The sequence below is a fragment of the Ammospiza caudacuta genome, chromosome 3 (genome assembly GCF_027887145.1).
Source record: "Ammospiza caudacuta isolate bAmmCau1 chromosome 3, bAmmCau1.pri, whole genome shotgun sequence".
In the NCBI taxonomy this organism is placed as follows: Eukaryota; Metazoa; Chordata; class Aves; order Passeriformes; family Passerellidae; genus Ammospiza; species Ammospiza caudacuta.
Window position 1 is genome coordinate 35,771,832 of NC_080595.1, and position 25,989 is coordinate 35,797,820.

The 25,989-nt window shown below is 34.8% G+C and overlaps 1 protein-coding gene across 1 annotated transcript in view; it reads right to left on the minus strand.

Moving 5' to 3' along the window:
- Nucleotides 1–25,989, minus strand: part of CEP170 (centrosomal protein 170) — a 94,591-nt gene that overhangs the window by 25,612 nt on the left and 42,990 nt on the right. The window contains exons 8-11 of the mRNA XM_058801261.1: nucleotides 23,898–24,374; nucleotides 20,698–21,341; nucleotides 8,067–8,216; nucleotides 1,964–2,090 (exon numbers count right to left, since the gene is read on the minus strand). Coding sequence (XP_058657244.1) covers nucleotides 1,964–2,090; nucleotides 8,067–8,216; nucleotides 20,698–21,341; nucleotides 23,898–24,374 — 1,398 coding nt within the window. The remainder of the gene's footprint in view (nucleotides 1–1,963; nucleotides 2,091–8,066; nucleotides 8,217–20,697; nucleotides 21,342–23,897; nucleotides 24,375–25,989) is intronic.

Genomic DNA, 25,989 nt, shown 5'->3' on the forward strand with positions numbered 1-25,989 from the left:
ACACCTTTGATGAAGAATGCAAAATGACTCACAGCTGTTTTTTTTTCTATAATCTATGTTAAGATACTAATTTGAGAAACGGTAAGTACCTCTGAAATCTAAGCAAGATTTTCTAATTGCAGGACTGTTTTTTTTCTTGAAAATTATGAAACAAATTGAAAGTTTAATGAAAATCTTTATGATTGCCATTTGTGAAGACTGACTTCTGTCGCCTTCTGATGCAAGGCGAGGTGACCTGGTTCTGAGGAAACGGCACGGCGACCTAAACTTTCTAGGGTCACTCGGGCTAAGAACACACGCAGACACCAGTATGGTGGACGGTTCAAGACTTTTATTGTCCCGTCTCGTCGGGTTTTATACCGGGAAAGTTTTTTCCTTACGTCAGGGGGTCTTACTTTATTGTAATTGGTTAGTAAGGAGTAGAAAGTTACTAATGTTAGGGGGGACTACATTCTTGGGTGATTTCTTATTATTAGGAGTTAGGGGGAGAGGAACTCTACTGCTTTCTGTAACATCGCGAGATTTTCTGAGCGCCTGACCCTATCTACTACAGACTTCTCTCAGACATGACTACTAGATCAAATATTTTATACATATATAAGCATGTGACTTGCTTCCTGGTGAATTTCAAACTGCCTTTAGAAAAAAAAAAGGCATGGAGTTGTTTAGCAACTACATGTTGTAAGTATATGTTATGTGAAGTTTAAATACAAAGATTTTTAAAGAAGATACAGGCATCTAAGTCAACAAGACATCCTTTCTGAATTGCCTTTTAGATGTACATACTAAATTTTATTCTTATTACACCTTTGGTGCTTTGAATGCTTTATTTCCCCTTTAGTATTTTAGAGTTCTTGCAGAACAGGTATGTTACTTCCCTTTAACTCTTATCTTAGTTCTCATAATGGTAAAAAAAGCCTTTACCTCTCCAAAGAAGAAAGATCCTAGGTAGTGCCTCATCTGAAAGCGACCATTTAAAACTACAGAAAACAAAAGACCACCAAAGCTCCCGTTAACCACCCAAAGAATCAGTCTCAATAGCAATGATTTTAAGTGTCGCTGTATGTACACACCCAATCCTTTCAAATAGTGCAAAATTTGCTCTTGATTTCCATTATTCTGTGTGTATCAGATAATTTAATTTTACCCCTTTCCATCTCCTCTGACTTTCAGTATCCTAGGCCAAGTTCAATGCTTATGAGTGGAGGAAAAACTACAACAGAGCAGCAGTCACTGATAAGAATTTTTTCACACATTGGTACAGAAATATGCATTATGCAACATCAAAAGCAAAACTTCTTTGTAAAACTTCTCTCAAAGATCATCACAACCGCTAAAGTGAAATTTGCAGGAAGAAAAAAGCAGAAGAGAAATTTATAGTCAAGATTGTAGATATTAAAGAATAAACCATTTCAAAATCACAAATGTGAATAATTAAACTATGGAGAGACATGCCCTGAACATCTGGCACTCACAAGAAAGGGAGATAAGGTTGCTCATTGCTAAAGAGAAAGTTTCTGGGTTTTTCAAGAAATATCAAAGGTCTTCTGTATTTCCAAGATAAGGAAAGGATGCTATGCTTCAGCTGAAGTGTCTCAGGTTGGATTGTTTAATAATCATTACCATGAAGTCCAATTTAGACTAAGAGAGATGCAAGGAAAGAAACATACTATGCAGACCAACCCAAACTGTATTTAAATGAATATTTAATCTAATATTGAACAGTTTATAAACTCTCCTGTTTTAGTACCATTCAGTGTAATACTGGCACTCAGCTGCCATGCAGACACCACTACTGCTGAGCTTGTTTTTACGCTGCTTCTACTCAATGAAACAGAAGAATCTCATATGAAATTGAGACATTAGGACTAAAAAAGTGATTAAGTACAGTACTCAATCATTCTTTTCTCCCTTTCACAGGTTTTTCAGCATAAATTATGACAATAAGAACAGTTTTTAATACCATTTTCTAATGGAGCAGGCACAGAGGACTCCAATCTCAAGTCATCTTGGTCATGACGTGTGTGATTAGCAGCCAAACTGGCCCACTGTGACACCCAACGTTTACTTCCAGGGTTAGCAGAGCCTTCCTAGGAAAGAAAAAAACAGCAGAAAAAAATTATAACTGTTTGATAAAAAAGCATGTCATCTTTCCAGGCTTTTCCTGAATAGACAGGCCACACACTATTTTCCTGTAGGAAGTTGAAAAAAATAGTTTACCTCAATAAATTTTAGAATGGCAAACAAAAACAAAATCTACATAGCTGCTGAATCAGTACCATATAAACAACAGTTCCTAGTGCAGTGAACTTTTAAACACCAGAACCTATATAAAATGTATCAGAACATGTGCCAGTTCTAAGATCAGGTTATTTCAATCCTCAGCTCAGAAGTGTAGAAAAAGTACATAGGATGTGGGAGCGTGTTAAAAAATTAAAAATGTGCTTCAGGAAGACAAGAAAGTGACATTTTACCGGTTTAGAAGACCCTCTTGTCCAGATGGAATATTGTATTTACTTCATTACAGAAAGACTACCTTAAGGACTGAAAGAGTAATAACTTATGATGGAAAGGAAAGGAAGCTCAGATTATTTGTTTGGCCTAAACAAAAAAAGAAGCAAAGATTAGTTCTAAACCATCCTACTGCATAACAATGAAGTCAATGTCATCAGTATTTTACAATTTCTTTGCACCTAAACCAGAAAGGAAATTAATTTGGTTTCTTGATGTTATGCCTTTTGAAATCTTGAAAATTTTTAAAATGTACGAAAAGCAAGAATTTAATCATCTACTTGTGTTACTAAAGCATCCTTTTTTCAAAATCTGATTTTTAATTATAGTACAATGTTACTGTCCTATCAAATATCTTAGCAGTCTCTCTTGCTTACATCTCCAAAAAACATCACCAGCCCTTGAAATCTTTGCATTTCTACTCAAAACACTGATTTCTGCCTAATGCCTTGACAACTCTTGGATTCTAGTCTTTGACCAGGAAACAACACTATACATTCTATAAAATTTATTTAGCAGAACTAGAATGGTGAACAATGTCACCTACTATATGACAACTTCTTTCAAATTAAAAGTTACTCAGACATTTGAAAAGCTTGAATTTACAATCCTGAAATTCTCCTGCTAATGCAAGTGAGTGCAACATCATGAATCTCTTCCAGAATATCGTGGATGTGGTAAATCAGAGATGCAGCAGGTAGTTTTTTGAACGATTATACAAATTTCCATATTTTGAATTAATTTTATAAAATCAAAATGCTATAAAATTCAATTATAACAATAGCAAAGGAAGAAAATTCAGTGTTTTTGTTATTTATGGGCATTTCTGAAGACAATGTGAGGTGCCAGTAAGAATATTACAACAAACACACTGCATTAATGCAACTACCAAAACCTCATTTTTCTTTCCTATCACTAATCTCTCTTTTCCTATCTGTACTAGTGAACTTCTATCTAATGAAACAACTAATTATAGCCAAATCCAAAGATGATAGATGTCCCAATCATCTTTGCAACAGAAAATTTCAACTAGTTCCTTCTGTACCATCTGACCAATTTCTGAGATACAGATATGTGTCAGAAATCTGAATTCTGCTTCAAAATGGAGAAACATACTAAGATTTTGCAGATTAACTGCCGCAAAACAACATGATAAATTATTTTCTCTTGTAATTACACTGCCAAAAACTGGTTTCTACATAGCAGTGAATGTAAATGTGTGCTTTGCCAGTTCTCTGTGTATAGAAGCATAAACAATAACAAAAAGACGCCCTTTCTTTTCATAGTAGTTTATGCACATCCAGAAGGTGTAAGGTTTATAAAACATATCTAAAAAGTCATGTTCAGATATCCTAATGTTCTTCCTACAACCCATATCAACTGGCATCTTATAGGCTCTCAAGTATACAATCCTCCAAATCTTCTCTTGAATACCAAAAGCAATTTCCTAGTATTTCAGAAAAACTGGGTTTATCCACGAGATACCAGCCTTTTACCTTTGTGTTAAATCTGCTTTCTCTTATGGTTATCTCACATACAAAGTGAGTAAAAACTTTCAATAGGAGTAAGAAATCTTTCAAAAATGTAACAATGGATTTCTGTGGGCTTATTGTTCAGCCTGAAGATTTAGGGCTTCAGGCTCCACATACGAAAAAAATCCACAGCACACTCACATTACACCTAAAAGCATGTCCAGCTCTGGGCATTTCAGAGCAGATTAACTTTTTTTTAAATAAATTTCAATAATGTGAATAAAATTAATTAAAAATTAGATGTCTTTTCAGACACATAACTCGAGACAGTTCAAGTTGTAAGAATCATATTATTTATTCTTTTCATAAATTGCCGCCTTGACAGCAGTTCTTCTCACTGTACCTGCTTCAGAACCATATGCCTCTGGGGTGATGATCTTTTTTACACATTTCCATACCTGACTTATTTACAGCCAATGTCTTCAAGTTATTCCTGGAACAACACTGACACCTATCTTTAACAGTTCTTTTTCTCTTCTATTACAGTTACTGTATTTATACATGAAAACCCAGCCATTGCTGGGTTTTAACATCTCAGCTGTTACTTTGCCAGACTAATTGAACAGCACCGATCTGTTCTTGTAAGGTGAATCTCCATTCCTGTTACAATCTGAGTAACTCTGTACCTTCTCTAGACTCGTATCCACCCTTCTCAACCAAGAATGTTAACAGTTCTAGTGCTATTATTACAGGGGAAGCTTCACCATGGTGATAACACTGCCCTTTTCTGCTGGTAAAGCATTTCCTGGGTATTCAAGGGTTCTGTTTGCCTTTTCACAGCCCTGTGATATTGGTGATACATCAGCCTACATTTCAGTATAGCATTTAAGTTCAAAAAAAACTAAGTATCAAACTCCAAACTAAATGGATTGCTCTACAAGACAGAAAGTTGGAGTAATTTGAGAGGACAAACAAAAAGAAATGCAGCCTCTAAATTCTCCACTTCTAAGAAGCAATATAGCAAATATTTACATGAATGAAATTCAATATTCAGAATGTCAGTAGTATTATTTTTCTGATCTTCAGTGGGAAAGACATAAGTAGGCACTCAAAACAGCAACAGAACATTGTAGTCAATGGCACTGATGACTCTACAGATGAAGAACCAGGTTTCTAAGCTTTTGTCTTACAAAAAAAACTCAAAAAACCAAATCCCCGAACAAACCCCAAACCAACCAAAAAACTGAAGCACATCAAACACAATGCTGATAAACCATTATTCAAAAACCATGTTTAGCACAGACAACTGACCACTGAAAGTTAAATGGAAGTTGGAGGGAGAGGTCATAGCCCAAATGCCTGCAGTATTTTTATTAACCAAACTCACAGGTAAGAACGGATAATAAGAACAACAACAACAATAATAATATTCTCTTTGTTCTCCATTTACTTAATTTTTTTTCTTTAATCACACTTACCTTGGTTGGCAAGTGGCAGCTTATAATGTAGAAAATAAAAACATTTAAATATTTTAAATAGATGGATTTAATATTTTCATTGCCTATATGTAATCACTGAAAAGGCAAGAACCAGTGTATTCAGGTTCACTTCAACTGTGTCAAGACACTCACTCTGCATTTTACTTTATTTATGAAATACACTACTCCAAAATATTTAAAGACTGTTGTATCAAAGAAAAAGTTGAAAACTTCTTGAACAAGTACAGCATTTCCAAGCATTTTATTAATGATGCTTCAAAACCCTTGTAAAGCTAAGATATTTAAGTCCAGAATAAGCTTTCAACCCCTGAAGTGACTCTGGATGATGCTGTCCTGCCTTGGTAGCAGTGCTGGACTGTATGGTCTCCAGAGGTGTCCTCCAACCCTAACTATTCTGTGAGTCTGTAAACTATTTCTATAAAATCCTCACAATTTCCCAGGCCACCTTTTCCATTTTATTTGAATAGAAATATCTTAGATTTTTATTCTTTGCTTTTTCTATGTCAATCATGTTCTGAATTCACCTCATTCTTCTAATCATATACAGGAATAACTGTGATGGGCAGCTGGAGTAAGTTCCACCCACAATGTGAGTGGATGCAGAACTGGAACACTGAGCTACCCTGATGTTACCTGACTATTTAGCCAAGATCTTCAATAAGGTTTATAAACTTATGATCTGCAGCTCAGTAATGCAGTAAGTCTTCCAAAACCTACAAGCAGAAAAGTTTGTATATGAGAACATAACCCTCAAACTTTACAAATCAAACACATTTGCCTCTCCCCTTCCTACTGAGTAAACAGAGTGCAAGTTTTGCTAATAACACTTTAAATGTAACAATCTTCTCTCAGTAGTTATCCTCATTATTGTTTTCCCATTATTTCCCTATAAGACACTTCTAATTTTCTGAACTAGCTCCTCTTGTACTTCTACATATCTATCAACCAACACCTACTTTTAACTTTCCCTAGTAAGCTTTCTTCCATCTTCATCTGTCCTCAACTCTTCTTACTAATCCTTGCTCTATCCACATTTCTTTTGTCAGTTTCCTCCTTGACTTACCGAATAATTTTAATTTCTGTACCCTATCACCATGCCTTGTAATATTTAAAATTATGCTAATAACCTATTCTCTCCAACTATATAAAGACCTTTTAATCCAGCAAAGCAGTCACAGTAATAAAGCAGCATAATTCTTGTAATTTCCACCTAAATCAAAGTGAGTTTTAGTATTTCACTGCCAGAAGGTTTCTTAGATCTGCTGTATGATTGCAGAAGTAGTCTCAGTCTTCTAAAAACAAAACCTTTTATTCGGAAAGTTGACACCTGAAAAGACCAATTATGTTAATAAACAAATCATACATTCTTCTTCTGCTTATTTAATTATAAAAGTGAAAAAATATCAATACTCTTTAAAACTGACAAGGCACAAAAGATCTGAGTGCTGCAAAAGGCATGAATATAGGAGAGAGAAAGAATATGGTTATAGATTTGTGCAAAGAAGCAAGGTGAAAAACCTTCCACAGGATATGCCTCAGGATATGCCTATGCTGTGTAGCAATACTTCACTTGAAGTGCCTTAGAGAAACCAGGTAAAGGTACTAGTCTAGGCACAGTGACTGTGGCTTCACAGTAGCTAAAATACAACCATGAGAAAACACCTCTAAAAGAAACAGATACTAAAATCAATATATTTGCATGGCAGGCACACTTAAAGCTCTTAATATCTTCCAAAAAATTGCTTATCTATAAAGTGTGCTAAATTACAGGACCATACATCAGAAACAGTTTGCCAAGGAATTAGACATAAGTGTTATGTGCTTCTTTACAGTTGCCAGTTGATTCCACTTCACCGTGATCCTTTTCTGTTCCAGACACATTTCAAGCTAGTTATCTATCACAATGATAGCAGAATGCCTCCCAAGTTTTCAATACGAAATATGACCAATATATTGTGTGCATATTTTAAGTCACATATAAATACAGGCATTTTCCTCTGTTTATTCTTTCACCAACTGATTAAGTTATATTGTGTCTGAATCATGTAAATGACTTGTCATGAGTGGCACCTCATTGGAGAACTTAAATCACGAATGTAAAAACCTAAAGTCCTCTGGCTTCAGAGAAAAAAATCTGAAAACTATTATCCACCATTTTTTTCCTAGATCACTTTGTATCATGCATTAAGTGCACACATCTTATTTCTGAATTTTAATATCGTTACTTGCTTTGGGCTATAAAACATAACCAGCTTTTGCTCAGTTCTGCTGAAGAACTTACATGAAGAATATACTGTGCAAAATTATGTTGAGGCAAAGAAACTTCTGCTACATTTCCAATACACTTGTGTCAGTGCATGTAGAAAGGCAGCCAAGTTTTAAAACACCTCCACACTGAATTATGCCTGCCTCTGACAGAGAAGCTTTGATGATGCAATAAAGGCATAGGAGAAACAGATTACTTATAGATCTGAGTTCATCTTTTCCAGGCAAGATTTTGTTTCCTGTTTAACACTTACTGGTCGGTTCTTAGTGCTCTCTTTTAGTGGAAGAAAAAAGAAGACCGTCAAAAATTAAATTCTACCTCTGTGTCAAGAAATCCAGTTGTACTCAGTGGTCTTTTTTCTTCCAGCACTACTGTAGCAGAATTTATAGCCCAATCTTTTACTAAATCTTTCTGGTTCTCGTTGATAACAGGCCTATTATAATCCTGGCTGCCATCCACTCCAAATACCTGAAAATGAAACAAACCATTACATTCATTAACCCAATACCATCCTGATACAATGTTCAATGTTAATGGATGGATGGTGGCATGCTGGATAGTGAGTATAAATAGGTTTTATTGTATTATGCTTATCTGTCACCTTAGTGCAATTTACGAATTAAACAGAAGAAGAATCTACAACAATTATTAAAAAAATGCAGAAGTCTATGTCAACATTGTGAAAATTCAAAGAACTGCTAGCTAGTTGGAATGGTCAGATATGAAAAAATGACACTTTGATGAAAGGAACAAAAGATAAAAGTGAAATCATTGCAGAACCCATTTTACCAATTAAGGAAAAAATCCAATAACTAGAACCACCAAATTTTCAGATTTTTGCTATTATCTAATGAGAATAAGAAATAGAAATTCTTGCATTTGCTATTAATATGCATATTGAATTATTTCTCTAATACAAACAAAATTTCAGTTTTTCAGCTGTTGGAGATTTGGCAGATATTAAAACTCCACCAGGTCTCATGAATCATGTAGACTCATCTCATCCAAGACGTGACTTGGCATAGTTCTTTTACTGCTCTATTTCCCAATGATGCTTTTATTAATCTCTCTGCTCAAGCCAGGATATTTTTGCCATGACATTTTAAAAACAATGCTCAAAAAAAAAATACTAGAAAAACATTATTACTAAGGCAGTTAATAATAAGAACTTTAGCAGGAGAACCACCATACTGTTTGGCAAATTTTTCATGAGACACAGAAACAGGGAATGTGAATTGCTTTCAGAATTGATGTATAATCAAATACATTTTAGAAAATATCTTAATCTTGGAAACATGTAATTAATAAAATTTTCAAATTTCTGTGTAAGAAATAAAATCACTACTACTAGGGACTTAGATATTAACAAATTACAGAATAAAATGAACCTCCCACACACATTCAAGCTGGTTGCCAAAAATTAACAGTTAACATCAAAAATTGTTCTGTCATCTTCAAGCTGTTATCCTCCTGCAACAAACACTACTAGTGCAGAATAGGAAAAGGTGTAGAGAATTCTTTTTTCTCCAAAAGTGTACTGTAATTCAGTTTTGCAAAGCAAAGCCAGAGGACTGGTTTATTACAATTCTGAACAAGGTTAGTGTTTTCAAAATGGATTCACCACTAGATGGCCACAAACCATAATGTTGTCAGCTTCTGAGAAGCAGACAAAGGAAAAAATAACAGTTAGCACCCTGACATTCAACTCCTTATGCTAACTACAGGAAGACCTTGCTACAGCATTATTACATTAAGACCTGAGGAAATTTTCTTAAATGCTCTGGATATGTTTTTTGCTCTCATGAGAAAAGCCTTAAAATTCAGGCAGTGCTCCCCAAATTTTCAATTTAAATCTAGAGTCTCTGGATTAGAAGTTGCTTAACAGCATTTACAAAACAATTGCTTTATTTTTATAAAAACAGAATGGTAAAACCTAAATTTTTGCTTTCATGATATACTTTTGATTTGTACAGTTGTGGCAATTTTTGAAGATAGAAACCAGTTACCGTCCACTGACACCTTTCTTTGAATATATCACTATTTTGCAGAGACTTTTTTCTTTGAGTATCATCCTTTCATTGATTACAGAATTTTATATGTTCTTTTAAATGAAATTAAATTCTGGTATTATCACATAAGCACCAGAAGGAAAATATGAATTCCACACATCCATATCTAATTTAGACTTCAGTAGCAAACTGCTGATATAAATTGCTTCCTTTTATCTGACAGCACATTCATTTACCATGTCAAATTTCTTTACTGTATCAGAAATAACACTTTCAGTCTTACCTTTTCTAGTACTGAACTCATGTTTAAGCAAATTTTGTTATTCTTCTATTACTGAAATTACTGCAAAACCATATTTGAATATTGCCTATTTTTTTCTGTGAAAGGTGATATGAATATCACTAAGACCCAAGTATTAGCACTCCTAATGTTCTTTCTCTCTATACAGTGGGGATATCAGAAGAGATAAGCAAAATATTTGGGGACTGTATTAATAGAAAGAAAAGCAAAACATCTTCTTCAATAAAAGTATATTTTCATACTACAATGTCATTCTACATTTGCTTTGTGGATGCACCTGGCCTAAGTTCCACTGCTATACAACTGCAAAGCCCCTCTTCTCACAAGAAAGAGGAGATGCATGTAAGTGTGATGTAGCCCAAAGACTAAATTTCAGACCTGTGATATATAAAAAACCCTTAAAAAATTGCTACTAACACATAATTAAGAATTTAAATACTAAAATTATTCACAAGATAAAATAACTCAAGTATTTGACAAAATGTAGATTATTACTTACAGACCTGTCACACACCTGCAGAAAAGCAATACTGTCAGAATTTCAGGTTTGACGAATCCAAATATTCCATTTATCAAATAATGAGAATATAGCCTCAACAGAAACAGCCATGGAACAACCTGAATGCTTCTGCTGGAAATCATCTCTCCACCATCTAGAAAATGCAATTTTGTACTTTCTGGGCTGATACAATATGGTATGTGTGCAAACCATACCAAAAGTGAGCTGTTGTGACTGAAGCATGAATGGATAGAGACTTTATCTTTCTGCAAAAACTAAATTACTATTTTCAAGGCTTCCAATTCTTTAGATATTTCTTCTCTTTAAATACTTTCATGATTACAAAATCATTTAAGGAAGGTCTAGGAGATAACTTAATCAAACCAAGAAAATTCTGAGGAAATGCTGATGACACATATTGCTGCATTTCTCATCTATTTAGACAGAAAGACTGAAGTTTCTTTCTGTAAAGCTTGTATTTGTCAGAAGCAACTATGAAATATATTTTGATTAACTGTGCTATGGAGAAGAAAAAGATGAAGCCAGGTTCTGCAATCAATATACAAACAATACAGATTTGGACATATCAGGCTGCTTGAAAAATGAAAAGCAAGCCTTTATTTTTGATAAAGGAAGTAAAATAATTCTGTATATTCCATGTATGTGACTAACCATCACAAATCACACATATCCACCACACAGGTGTAAATGCAAAATAAGTTACCTCAATAATTTATCCTTTTTCAATAGTACTGTAAACAACAGGGACTTTCACAGAAATCATTCTGGAAAGCTAAAAGTTTTTTGCCCTGCTCTGTCCTATTATTTATTTTTCTGAAATTATATTTTCGCAGGAAGATTACATTGTTCCATCCTGGTTGCTTCAAGTTTCATGAAGTTACAGAACAAAACCCAGGATGAAAATTTTCACAAAAATCCTGGAAGTTGACTGACAGAGAAAAATCTCGACACCCCAGCAATCTGCACCATTTCATGGTGTTCTTGCAGGGTCTATGCCACATGGCTACAATGTAGAACAGACACAAACATGGTGTATAAACTGTGGTGATGGTGTTTGAAAATAACTACTTTATTGTTATGAAGCATGAAACAATTTCTATTGAATCAGGACATGCTAAATGTCCTGGGAACGACGATGTGCTGAAGAGTGTCCAAACCCACCTATGAAATAATTCCTGATGTAATTCTGTTTAACCTGCATTTCAGCTGGCTCCTTAAGCAAATGGATTAACAGGTGATACAGGAAAGACATTGTCTAACTAGGTAGCTCAGCAGGGGCCACCAATATGTCAAAGACTCGAGCATTTCACCTGTGGGGACAGTCTGGGGAAGCTGGATTTGATCACTTTGGAGAGGGGAAGGCTTTGGGGTTGCCTAACAGCACAGTGGGGAATGCACCAAGATGACAGCCCGGCTCTCCACAGTGCTACACTGCAGGGGGACAAGGCACAACTCATGTCAGATGAGACAGGGTATGAAGAAACATTTTTCCACTCTGAGGACAGTCAAGCAAGCTTGCCTAGTCTCTGCCCATGTAGGGCATGAAGACCCAAATGGATAAAGTCCTGGGCACCCTGGCTTAGCATCTCAGGTCTCTTAGAGGAAAGTTTTGAGAAAGCCCCAAGTATTTCAGAGCAGGAGGGATAAGGTGAACTCCTGGTACATACTTTTCCATTTCAAAGCAGTGAAGTAACTGCTTCAAAGATCCCCTATGATAATCCATTTACATTCTGCAGTTCACCCAGTAACAAAGGGTTGAAACAGCAGGCTAAAACTATAACAAGTCTCAAAGTGCTATCTTGTTACTTGTTAGAATGCAAACTTGCCCTGAAAAAATACAGAAGGAAAATATGCACTAACTAATGGCAAAAAAAATTGTAAGTTAATGAGGGTATTCACAAATTTAATCACTTTATAGGAGCAACAGTTTTTCCAATATTCTGAGACTATAACCTCATCTGTATTAACCAGTAATTGTTAAAATTCTTTATCCAACCAAATCCAATAATTAACAAAATCTATCTAACACAATAAAAGCAAGATGCAAATCTTGCACAAGGTACTGGCACATTTTTGGAGACAGCGTGAGTTACAGGACCAAGTCTGAGACCGTGCCTTGGTCTCTTTGGCAAGGGCTAATTTTGCAGAAAGCAGAGTACTCTCTTTTGGCAGGTCATATACACTTCCCTGTGACAAAAGCTCATGACTCAGAGTTCACCTGCTCATCACCATAGCTGCAACACAGCTCTAACATAAGCTAGCTTTAGTGATCAGGAATTGGTCTTGTTAACTTTCCCTGCTCCTGTCCCAAAGCAGGGAATTAATATTTTTTTACAGCACAGATACTAGAGGTGAACGCAATGACTTTAGAATTAACTATAAGATGATTCTTTAAAACCATAGAAGTCAATATTCTTCCTCAATATATGCAATACTTTCAACAAATTAAAATAAAAACTGGTCACAAATAGCAGCAGGAACCATTTTTTCTGAATAAGAAGGAAGACAATGGTTTGCTAACCCCCTCCCCCACACCCACAAAACTCACCTGATGTTCTTCCTATGTGCTGAAAGCTCTTGACTAAGAAAAAAACTTTTTCCAGTTGTATCTCATTTAGATGTTTTGCTAGGCTCATAATATCTGGACTTCTTACTTGCTTTACCTTTAAACTGTTTCATGTTGTAAGAAAATCACACTGCAGTTCTACAATACTATAATTATTCAGTATGTAATGAGCACAGAGCTTGTTGCTCATCCAAATCATTACTGAAGATACTGATATAGACAGAAAAAAGTGTAATTTGAGACTTCTAATAGATATGTTCACTCAGTTTGACAGCAAATCATGTATATTAGAACGTGAAAATCTGAAGAATCCTATCTAGTTTTAAAATTTTTAGTTTACAAAATTTCCCCAGTAGTCTTACTGCTGAGGTCTTAATGAAAAGGATATATAGTAATTATCAATACCATCAATTAACAGAAAACCAACAAAGAAATATTAAGAATTCTAGCTGCAATTCCTATTCATTAATGATGATATTAGAAAAGTAAAATAATTTCAATAACTCCTTTGCTATTCTTTTAGATCCTAACAACAGTAAGGGACATAATTTAGAAACATATTTTAAAAATATCATAATTTGAATGCTATTAATTTCAGTGTAGGCAATCTGTATTAAAGGAACAGAATGAAACCCAATGACAAGAAAGACACAAGGGAATTCAAAGATGAACAGTTAAAAAAAATAAAAACAAAGCAGAGCAATGGTAAGGAATAAGGGTCTACACTGTACAGGGCATTAAAGAAGAATCATGCCAAAATTAACAAGGAACAAATGATTTAATCTGAAATAAGGTATTTGTCATTGTAAAGTGATGGGAATGTAAGATATGATAGCAATTGTGTTTCATAGCTTTCTAGGAGAAAGGAAGATGAGCATATTTATTTGTGACAGAGGACAAAAGTAGGTTTCAGAAACTGAGCTGTAAACTGATAAAGTCAGACCAGCAAAAACCAAATATATTAAAAAAAAGGAATAAGTATGATTTTGAAAATACAAGCAGGATTTCAGATTTGAGCACAGTTTGGGTGCACTAAGAAAGAAGAAATTGTAAATAAACCACACTCAGAGTATGACTGATTGATGGCAAAAGAGGACTCCAGAGAGAAGGAAATGGAAGAGGATTCAGATCATCTCGGTAACGCTGCATTTGGTGCTCAGTCTGAGCTCCTGACAATTCTTCCACAGAAGGTGGTTCAGGCATTCATAACACACAGCAAATTGGTCCTTAAAAGTCAGGTATTGATCATAGAGAAAAGACAAAAGGCAAACATTTTTTCTCATCTTTCACAAAGTGAGATAAGAGTACAATGCCTCAGCTCTTTTTGTGTTTAGCTACTACATGAACTGTGTTTAACCAAGCTGCTTCTGAGGAGTTTCATTTTAATAGTTTTTGCTTGTTCTTGGCAGTTATCCTGGCCTTTCCAGGTAAACAGACTGTGTTCTGTGCAGGGAATGTCTCATGAGTAGCATGGATTTTCACAGAAGCTCTTTACGTCATTTTAACTCTATATGCAAGTTATAGAATCAGATGCAAGATGCTCTGGTATAAAAAAAGCCACATAAGCAAATGAAAAGGATCAACATGCCAAGTCTAAGAGCTTCCTCTTAGCAGACACCAGTTACATATTTACATGCATACATATTTTGTCCCTGTTTGCTGTTGTGAAGAATTCATTTTCTTTAGGATTCCAAATCAAAAATGAAACAAGTTTAGTGCGTTTTCTTTCCTTATAAAAAGAAAAGGTCACAAACATCCTCTGAACTCTTGACAAAATTTATAAGCTCAGATGATTGGACAGGCTTCAAGTGGTCTGCTGCTTTTTCAGCACTGTACTCATAAAATAGTCATTCTGCAAACAAGCCACTCTGTAGGGTTCAAAGCATTTCTCTCAAAGAAACCACTGAAGCAATGGTAAAAGCAATTAAACCCAGAGAGTGTGAAAAGACAGGAGACCTGAAAGTGATTTTCTGAAAATAGAGACATCTACCTCAGTTCCTTAAAGAGTCATTGAAACATACTGAGATTTTTTTTTTCTCTTAACTTCCTCTCTACCCACCGATTCTTTCCAGGTAGTTTTTCCACTTACAATACTGAAAAAATTGCTGAGAGCAGTTCTATAACATGTATGTTAATTCCTTAACCAGAGGAATTACAACATTAACAGTCTGCAAGCTGACTGAAAAATTGTTAACATTTGCAAGAGAGAAGACAAGATCTGGTATACAACATTTATGAACACTTAAAGACACAACAATAAATCATTCAAAAGTAAATACTACTTTAAATTCATGTTAGCCAATATTACAATGTAGTATGACAGATATGCCCTGGGTGTAAAAAGAATAAGGAAATTCCATTATATAACAATCATCTTTCAGAACAGATTCCCATTCATATCCATACTCAAAAAAAAAAAAAAAAAAAAGGAAAAAAAAAAGAAATCAAACCAAACAAATAACTATCACCATGAGCAGAAAGATCCAGAAAATAAAATTGGAAAATGTGCTGTCTACAGTGAACAACTATACAGTTTTCCCTCCATAATTACTATTCCAAAATTTTAAAGAGAAAACAAGAATCTCTCTCAAGATTGTGTCAATAGAGATAGATTTTATGTACACTCATTGCACAGTATTTAATCAAATAAAATTCAAGGTGATAGACTGCATATTAAAAACAAGATCATTACTGCTAGGGCCCGTCCACACACATAAATAAAGACTTTAAAACATCTAGAATATGGATCTTGCACTGAAAACAAAATCATTACATGGTCACAGTAAGTCTTTCTGAAGGTGGCAGGATGGATTGAGGTTTGATCTTGATACATTTTTTCAAGTCATCTGTTTGGAAATCAGTATGAATCAGTTGAATTTGTGATCTAAATTTATATGCTGATGAAAAAATCAATTATCTTTAGGGAAAAGTAAATTAAAATAACATAAATCAAGTAAAAAAATTGAAGACCAAAATTTTGAGGACCAAAGCCAAAAAATTTGGGGATCAAAGCCAAATGTTTCCATATGCATATGAACTGCTGTAACATCCCAGATTTCCTGGTTATCTGACAGGACTTGAAACCGTCATATAGCCTCAATTCTATTCCATCCCTTCCCACACATGTATAGAAGAGCTTACATCTGCTATAGTAAGTTTTATAAAATATTTCAATTTTTAAATACCCTTAAATGAAACTGCTGAAGAAGAAAGACAACAAAACACCCTACACAAAACAAACAGAAAAAGAGCCTTGAAGAAAACCCCCAAAGAACTCGCAAAACCCCCCATTGAGTTGCTTTTTATTTACTGCAATAGCTTCAAAGTATTTAATATTCCAAACACATGCAGAATTATTTGCACATTCATTTATTAATATTTATTACTGGCAGTACTTTGCTTTATTGAAAAAAGAAAGTCATTAGCATGATAATCTCTTTATATCTACAAAAAAGGAAGATGAACTGCAGAAGCATCATTTTAAATTCTTTCATCCACTGGCAGACTTACGTTTCCTGTGGCCTATGAAGATTTTTTAATGTGATATGACTTCTGAGAACAACTTTCGTCTAATAGATTGATTTATTTAAAAAAAAAACATAAAATGGACAGAAAATTTACAACTCAGAGATAAAAAGAAAGCAATTGCTAAGTGTTAACAGAAGAAAGCGCTGAATCCATCTAAAGAGCATAAAGGCTGGATGTAGAGGAAAAACAAATCCTACAACTGTGCCCCATTTACTCATGTATTTTATATGGAAAACTTAACACTGAAAACATGTTCTAAATTAAATCAAGATCCTGAATTTCTTTCATTTTGTACTTAGCTGTTAGCTGCAACAATAAGACCATTATTCTGCTAGAAAAAAGTCGTGTCCTTCTGATGCTATTTGAGTGGAGGATATTTTATGACACATATGTCCAAGGTGGGCTTTGTGGCATACAAGAGCAGCTTGCTTTCTTACCACATTGATGAAATTGCTCTCAGTGGCAATTCAAAAAAGAGCTCTACAAGTATAAAAAGAGATCTATCATCTATTTTCTCCTGTTATTAATATATTTTCTATACCTTAGCCTACTAACCAATTCATACTGCTCTGTGAATTTAAGTGACATTTGAACGCCTGCATGCAGAAATATCGTTGACTAATGAAAGGACTTTCAGGAAGCAAAGTTTAGTGTTATTTTTCAAGTACTCTCTATTCATAAAGAATATTAAGACACAACTAAATTTCGACTTGCATCTTCTTTTAACATTTACAATTGAAAGCTATGTGCATATGTACTGTACTTTTTAACCTTAAATATTTTTAAAAAATCTTCGAAAGTTGTATAAGACACAAGCAATAATATATTTGAAAACTTGCATTTTAGGTAAGTAGAAGACATTCAACCCTAGACAGTCATGACTGCAGATATGTGATTACCCCTCTCTGTTAGGGAAAAGAATTGAAATTAAAAAGCTTTTGTCTGTTACTTATGACATATTTTCCTCTTTCTTTCTGATAATGCATTTTTCTCACGTTCTATTCTCAAAAGTCAGGCTTTAAAATGGTTGAGAAACAAAGGTTCTGTCATTTGCTATTCTGCTCCTTTTCTGCTATAGTGACAATACTTTTTTCTTAGAGGCTGAAAAGCACCAGAGGAAGAACTGGATCCTTAGCAATCTAAATGAAATAAAGATGCTGAATAAGGCTTTTAAATATAATTTCACACAAGCATCTATTCTCCTTGAGACTATTTCCTTCAATCTTTAGCAACAGGCTACACTAAGCAAAAATAGTACTTTTGAAGGAAGTAATACAGCTCAACATTAAGATTTGTACTCCCCTTTTCTTAGAATTACACAGAGAGATGGGTGTTTTCAATTTTTTTTTTCTGAGAATTTTAACTTTGCCTTCCTGTACGTTTCTCTTGGATTCTTAATGTAAAGAAGCATTAATAATCTCACCTTGATTTTTTACATGTTAATACTATTCTTGCAATTGTGGTTTGCTCTTATGTTTCTTTCCAGAGAAAAATAAGGCTAAGGCCAAGAATGAGTCACACTTGGGAGTAATCTTTGGATAATTTGGTCATTCTCATCCTTTTCTCCAATAAAAGGGAGAAAATATCCAAATACAGAATTACTTTATTCCATTGAAAATTTTTTAGGTAAACCACACACAGATTTTAGCACCATTCTAATGTAAATTGCTACTCAGAAGAATGCATTATTTGTGCAAATGTTTTACAAAGTGATCCTATTTATAGTGCATTTTCATCCCAATCCCAGCAAAGTAAACTCCTGAATTTCAATTAAAGTTTGGACCCAAGAGACACCCTTAAATGACTCAGTTGAGCAGGCATAGTAACTACTCAGAAAAAGGACTGACTTGCCAACAATGAAAGAGTGGTTATACTGAAATAATTGATAAGATGTATACCAATAATTCTCTTAAATCCTCAATAAAGAAGCACAGGAGTCAACAGGCTTACAAAGTCCTTGTCTTATACCTCACTTATCCCCCTTTGGCCAAGTAAGATTATCCAAAGCATTAGCAATTTAAAATAGGAAGGAAGCAAAGCTGAGCTCAGCTGGAGGAGAAAATTTTTGGCTTCCATTTGGTTTAGATTTTCTTCATTGGCTGTTTTTCTGCACTTCATAAAAATAGTATCATACTACTTCATATTACCAAATCAAATAATAATTGCATAGCAGGGCTCTTTGAACTGGGTGTAAAATATAGTGTTCATAAGATTTCAACACAGATACTAAGTGAAATGATACAGAAGACCTTGAAGAGAAAATATCTCTGCTTTACTTCATAGTAAATCTTTAATACGTAGTGGTGACACCTTTAAAGTTAGCAGTAAAGGAAATTTATGATACCCAAAAGCTTTTATATAACACTAAGATTATTAAGCAATACTTTACTATCATTCTTAAGGCTTCCATTCACTTCCTCTTCCTGAATCTGTCCTGTAACAGGAGAGATTTGATTCAAACAAAAAACTGACTTCAGATAATCTGAACGGCTACTGAAGGCCACAAAAAAGTTGAAATTTTATTAACTCTCTCAGAATCACAGGGTGTGATTCTTGGAATGTCCTGTGTAGGGCTGAGAGTTTGACTCAATGATCCTAATGGGTCCCTTCCAACTCAGCATGGTCTCTGATTATAAATATTAGACAGTATTAACATTTTTATCAAGTACATAAATTGTCTCTTTTCAAATGTTATTACTTGGCATGCTTTCCAAAACAGCCCTGTTGAACTACTAGATTTAGCTAAAACTTGACTTACAGATTTTCTGATATCATTTAGTTGAAGATTTATAATTTAAGAATAAATGTAGGAATTTGTAGTTCTTTAATATTTACTTGCTTCATTTGGAATGCTTTTAGTTCCCAGTTGTCTTTTGAACATTGATTCAAAGAAGTAAAAAATTTCCTTTCCAGAATCCAAAGAGGTGAAACTATTATCTTTATTATTTTATTGAAGGTGACACCCTTTACTTTAATCTCTGTCTCCAAATGCTCCATAAACACCTTTTTTAAAAGAAAATAATCTATAATGCAATGTTTCATTTCCCCACTACTTTAGATTTTTTTTACAAAATCAAACAAGTGAAGCTAGCTTGTCTTGCAAAACACAGTTTTCAACACTAACCAAGATGAATTCTAAATGTATGAATGTAATTGTTTAGCTCTGAAAAGTTTTAGACATGCAAATGAATCCATAGATAATTCTAAACAATGAATTTACTGTAATTAGCAAAACCCTAGCCTAGAATTGGGTGCAGGCATTCTACAATGATATATATTATCTAGGAAAACACAACAAAAGCAGAAAAAGTCCATTTCAAGTCCTGTTAAGCAAAATTATTAAACATAGCCTTTTGCTACCCATATTTTCCTGTTGAATCCAAAGAATAGTTATTTAATACAGTTTTTAAACTGCAAATACAATTTGTATTGTTATTGATATTTCTATGGTTACCAACAAGCAAACTAGGAAATTTACACTGCTATCATATAAACGCTTTTGGGAAATCAAAGCATTTCCATACTTACTCTTTACAGGTGACACTGAAATTAAGTTACTGTTACTGAATATACTTTTTTAATAAGTATAGAAAACATTTGCAATCTATATCTATATGATAATTTGGATGGAACCAATTCATGTTATGAAAACTAGAAACAAGAGGTTTTCAAGAACAAATGAGTATTTCCACAAGAACACAAACCATCCTGATAAAAGTACCAGCTACATGATTTTTTGGTGCCTGGTATTTTTTATGGTTAAATGAATTTTGGTGCCTGGTACTGAAATCTTTTGGAAACACATTAAAACTACCAAGCTTGAAGACAACAGCAGTATGCAAGAAGGAATAATGTTTAGCCAAATGCCTGCTGCTGCTCTTACAACATTTTATATTTCAACATTATAAACAGGTTTAAAAACTTGTGTTATTGCAGCAGTTTTAATAAGCAGAACTGAAGGGATAGAGAGCTGCCCACACATCCAATAACACTTTTAAGATCAGAATGCTTTTCAGGTTTCTCACCTTGTCAATCATTTTGCGGGCTTCCACTTCTTCAGGATTGGGATTTTCCAACTCAATAGTGTAAGTACCTTTGTCACTCTGGTCATCCTCATTGTCCTTTTCAGTAGCAGCAGAAATATGTTGGCTCTTCAACTTTTTGTCCATCTCCTGGTTCTGAGTAGGCCTATGGCCAAGGCTTCCTGAACTCCTTAACAATGCAGCTTGTAAGGCAGGCAACGCAGCAGAGGGTTCTTCTGATTTCTGGTTTAGAAGTTTGGCATGAACACCATGTACTGCTCTGTGGTGTGATGTGCTGGCTTGCACAGGTGAAGGGACTTTCTCTCCTGATGCAGGTTTCACTCTTTCAGCTCGTGCGTGAGATGTCGGAGATGGAGATTCTGGGCACAGAGCTCCTACATTCTGAGAAAAAGAGTAAGAACGTCTCTTGCGAGGATGGTCTTCATCAAAAAACTCAATCATAAAGGCAGTCTGACTCAAACCAGCTTGCTCTTGCTGCTTTTCTGTGGAATGGACTTTCTGGTGTGACTTTTTCAGCTCTGTATGATGATGCCTTAAGTGTTCTTCAAGTGCTGCTCGTTTACTGTAGTGCCGGTGTGCACCAATATTTTCTGAATCACTTTGTGTGCCATCATCATGCTTATTCCCTACAAGCAAAGCAAAACAATATATAGCACAGTGAAACAAAGAAAGACCACAACATTACATCTACAAAAAAAGTCAAGCAGCAAACTAGGAAGGAAATTATTTCAAAGTGGATTTCTGTTTAAACTCCAATAGCTTATAGACCTGGCTCTGCAAATTTGGTACAGTTCCTGGAAATGCAATCAACTTGCTACAAGTCAAACAAGGAAACATTTTCAAAGCTGATCAGTAACAGCAGTGCATTTGAAGTATCCTTTCTCCAATATTCTCATCTGTGAATACTTACCAGTGACATACAAAAGCCAGTATTTTACCAGCTGTACTATAGCATGTTTTTGAATTGTATCAGTATTGTTAGAGAGCCAGTTGATTACAAATGACTACTGACACATTCCAGGCAGGGTTAAGAGGAAAAAGAAAACTTTAATAAAGTCCTCCCGACAGTGGAAAGAGAGCCACTGTTCATATTGCTGGATTCCTCTCACATTTACAACAGTTTATCACGAGAAATGTCTACTTAAACTTGGATTGAATTCTTTATTACTTTTTCCAAGAAGAGCAATGAGTTTTTCCATAATTCACTCCTCTCAGCATCTGATGTGTGCAAGTAAAATGGTTGTTATTACTCATTCATTCCATGAACTACTCTGAGATCTATGAATAAGGATTACATATTTCATAAATCATACATACACCTAAAGATGTACTTTGCTATGATACCTTAATATGTATGAAGGCTGGATACTTACACATAGTAAGTGTATTTAACACAAGGCAACCTCATGTACAATGAAAGTGTCAATGCTCCTAAGTTTTAGCGCAGTAGCTGGGAAGGAACGCTTTCATCCTCTCTGAACTCTTTTAGATCCAATTCTGCTTTTACATATATATATAATGTCCAATTTCTGTATTTTGATTCTCAAGAGGTCAGCTTCTTTAAGGTTTTCTCATTTAAATAGTTAGGATATGCAGCTACTATTCAGTTAAACAGTAATTACATATTGGCTGATCTTACTTATCAGACTAACACCACTGAATACACAGCTGAAATCCCAACTTACATTCCTGTTTTCTACTTGTTAGAATAATGCCTACAAAAATTCTGTGATTATTCATACGTTTCCAAATAATAATAAAGCAGTACCAACATCACAGTGAAAGTCATATAGTCTAATTTAGCAGTGGGACTTCAGTACAGAATACTATAAGAAAAAGCTGAGGAGAAAAAAAAAGCTTTGAGTTTTCTAAAAAAACATCAAACTTTCAAAGCACCTAGGTATATTTACTATCTAAAAATAAAACTGATGACTGAGAATACAAACAGGCCATAGAAGACTACAAAATTCAGATATTTATTATGGCCATATGCATCCCATAACTTACACCTCTTTCAGATGAAAATTAATCAGACTTTGTGGCGTTTCTGTCAGGAAAAGGCTTATAAACAAAGCCCCTTCTATTTATCAAAGTGTCACAGCTAGTATTTATAAGAATATTCATGAATATAATACATTTACATGAAGGCCAAAGAATGTGATTTACACTGGAAGAAATAATATACTATTATTTTTATGTCAGCACGTTAATCTAATTCTGCTTTCAGAATTTTATTTTTAGCTTAATTTGAAAGGGACAACCTTAAAAAGCAGACTTTTGATCAATAAGGCAAAGAATGCTGTACCCAGTCCCAGCTGGTTTACAAACTAGACATGATAATGTTGCAGAGCCAAGGAAAATGAGAATTGTAGTGTTATACAGCTGAAATTAAAAATGGAAAAAAAGAGAGACTTGAAAAAGTTCACCAGAAGTTTTCCTTATGCAAGTTTGAATGGTACTGGACTCTTCATCTGAACATCAAGACTATCTGCTTCTCTATTCCATTAAGTGACACTCAAGAGAAGGTGCACTTGTCATGTGTAACATTTTATTTAATTTCATTTGAAATGTCACTGTCTGCAATAAATTAACATGTATGATCACCTGGAACTCCATTCAACAGCAGCACTCATATGAATACAACAGTCCACAAGGTGAGTATAAAAACTGAAGCGCTTGCTTTATGTCTGATTCCTGACTCCAACTGGACTCTACCAAACATGATCCATATAAGCAGAATGAGTATATGATGTATTCTTTGCTATAAATGATTTTCTTAGAACATTCAAATAATCACAGAAGATATGCTATTGAAAGAGTTGCTAAAAGCATAAATTGAACTTCAGAGCTTTGATTCTAAAAAGCAATCCAGGTTTTTAAAGTACTTCATGAGAAAAAGTGAGATATATAAAGCTTAACTAAATGTTGGATTTTTTCCTTTTCTTTTTCAAGATCAGTGTTTAAGTACCTGATGTTTTCAGCCACACTAGAACACCTCCAATTAGCATAGATTGTAAAATGATTCACCATTTGGTTTCTTATGCCCTTTGCAAGACTTAATTCAGCAATACAGCTTCCCAGCCCAGATCTGAACTCCGCATAGGCTCAGGGATCCTCTGACTGCATACTGGCGAGGAATTGCTGCTTTCAGAGCTAAGCACAGCTGCAACTATTCACTTTACCTTTCAGCCTCTTCAGGTACACTGGAACATCACTCTTGATACTTTTGGAGTCCTCCTCCGTGGGCTCCCATATCATTCTCGGAGGATTGTTCTGCGCGAGCCAATCGGCCACTTTGCTCTCGGCTGCCATCATCACCGTCTGCAGCCCCGGCAGGTCCTGCCCGCTGCAGGAGGAAGGCTTCTTCGACTTGTGACGCTGCTCCGACGTGAACTTTGTCACATGATCCTTGATCTTTACTTTTCCTGGAGTGTTGTCATCAAATTCAATGGTAAAGGAAGCGTGCCCTGAAGCTGCTGCGTGGGAGCTTTGGGTATCTTTTGTGGGAATTTCGTGAATAGTGCTCTCTGCTACCTGTGAAGCTTGCTGGCATTCTTTAGTAGGGATTTCAAAATAACTGGGCTCCCTGCAGAAAGGATAAAGTTCTTCATTTGCAGATGCAGATTGCTCCTCAGATTGCTTGGCATCTGTGCTGCATCCTATTAGGAAAAATAAAAAAAAAAACAGATTTCACAATACTTGGGAACTTCAGGCTCTTCAAAAAGTTTCTGAAATCCTGTAGAGGCCACTTGAGTAATTTCTGGAATAAACAGTAAGATTGTGGAGTAGATAGAGCACCATAGTTCTGGAAAAATATTTCTAGAATTACATATAGGAAGTATTAATGAAAAGGTGGTTTGAACTTCAGCTGTGAGAAATATAAAGTGGGAAAAAGCTCACTTAAAATTTGTCAAAGTGCATGCAAAATATTTTTAGAAGATGTAAAGGTCAGATGAGTTATTTGAACATAGAAAACAGGTAAATCACAATGGCAAATTTGTTGAGATGATCATTATCACAATTCCCATCTACCAGAAAAAACATCAAATCAGGGTGCTCCCAAAACAAATTTTAATGATCTGCCATCTCCTGCAGTAGACAGAAAGCCTAATTTTGTTTGGCCAAATTCTTCAGAAAAACAATTCACACATTAATGCAAGATAAACATTAATTCTGGCTTGAAAAGTTAAACACTGCAAAGCACTGGAAAGTGTTTTGGAATTCAAAGACTTTATGTTTCTACAAAAGATAAAACCAAAGAATCAAGCTAAATCCTATTGTCATGTCCTCTTATTTTACTTGTTGCCATAGCATATAGATGAACAGAAAAAGGAACAATAGCTGGAAGCATGCAGAATGTTAGGAAGCCATGCTCTCACTGGTTAAAAAAAGCAGAAAGTATAAAAAGCACAAGATAGTAATTCCAAGTTGCACTGTATAACCTAAATGAAGGCTAAAGCTTCCTGTGGTTGCAGCAGATACCAATGTGCCTTTAAGAAAACAAACCTGATTGCATTTTATCAACCAAAACACCTGGTGCAGAATGCGCTAAAAGAAACAGAAGCTTAAGACCATAGTAGCAACGGCAACTTAGATTCTAGCAAAAGAATTCTGAGTAGTTCTGGAGCAATTTATCATAGACCACATTAAGATGTTTAAGATATCATTTTAGTTGCCAAGTAAAGAATTAAGACTGCAACTAATTGATTTGAGGTACTGAGAAAAGCAACCCTACATCAGATGAGGAAGTTAGTACTTGTGTATGAAACTATTATACGATAAAATAGCAATAGAATCATTTATACTGAAGTCAGTATTTACTTCATATACTGAAGTCAGGAATTTAAGGGGCAAAGGATGCAGGATGGAACAATGCACCTGTGCTGTGTCTCACAAGCGCATTTCTTGTGAGAATTTATGAAAGGCCAAAAATGAAAAAAAGAAAAAAAAGGTAATGTGATACACCATTGGACAATATTACTCCAATACAGGTAACAAAGCAGTTTAAAATTTTTTTTTCCACCAGTAGCTGTTACGAACACAAAACACGTTCACAATTCAGACAGGTTTTTCTATTGTGCAGTTGGATTCCAAGAATCCCCTAGCTAATGCTTTTCATTGCACTATCAGCTACCTCATGTCTGTGAGGGAGTTTTCAGGTACTATAACAGCACCTCACTACTCCTCTCCCAGGGAAAAGAATGCTTTTAATACCATTCCTGAAAACACTTATCCCAGCAGACATACAATACAGAATGAATCCCTTTTACTGAT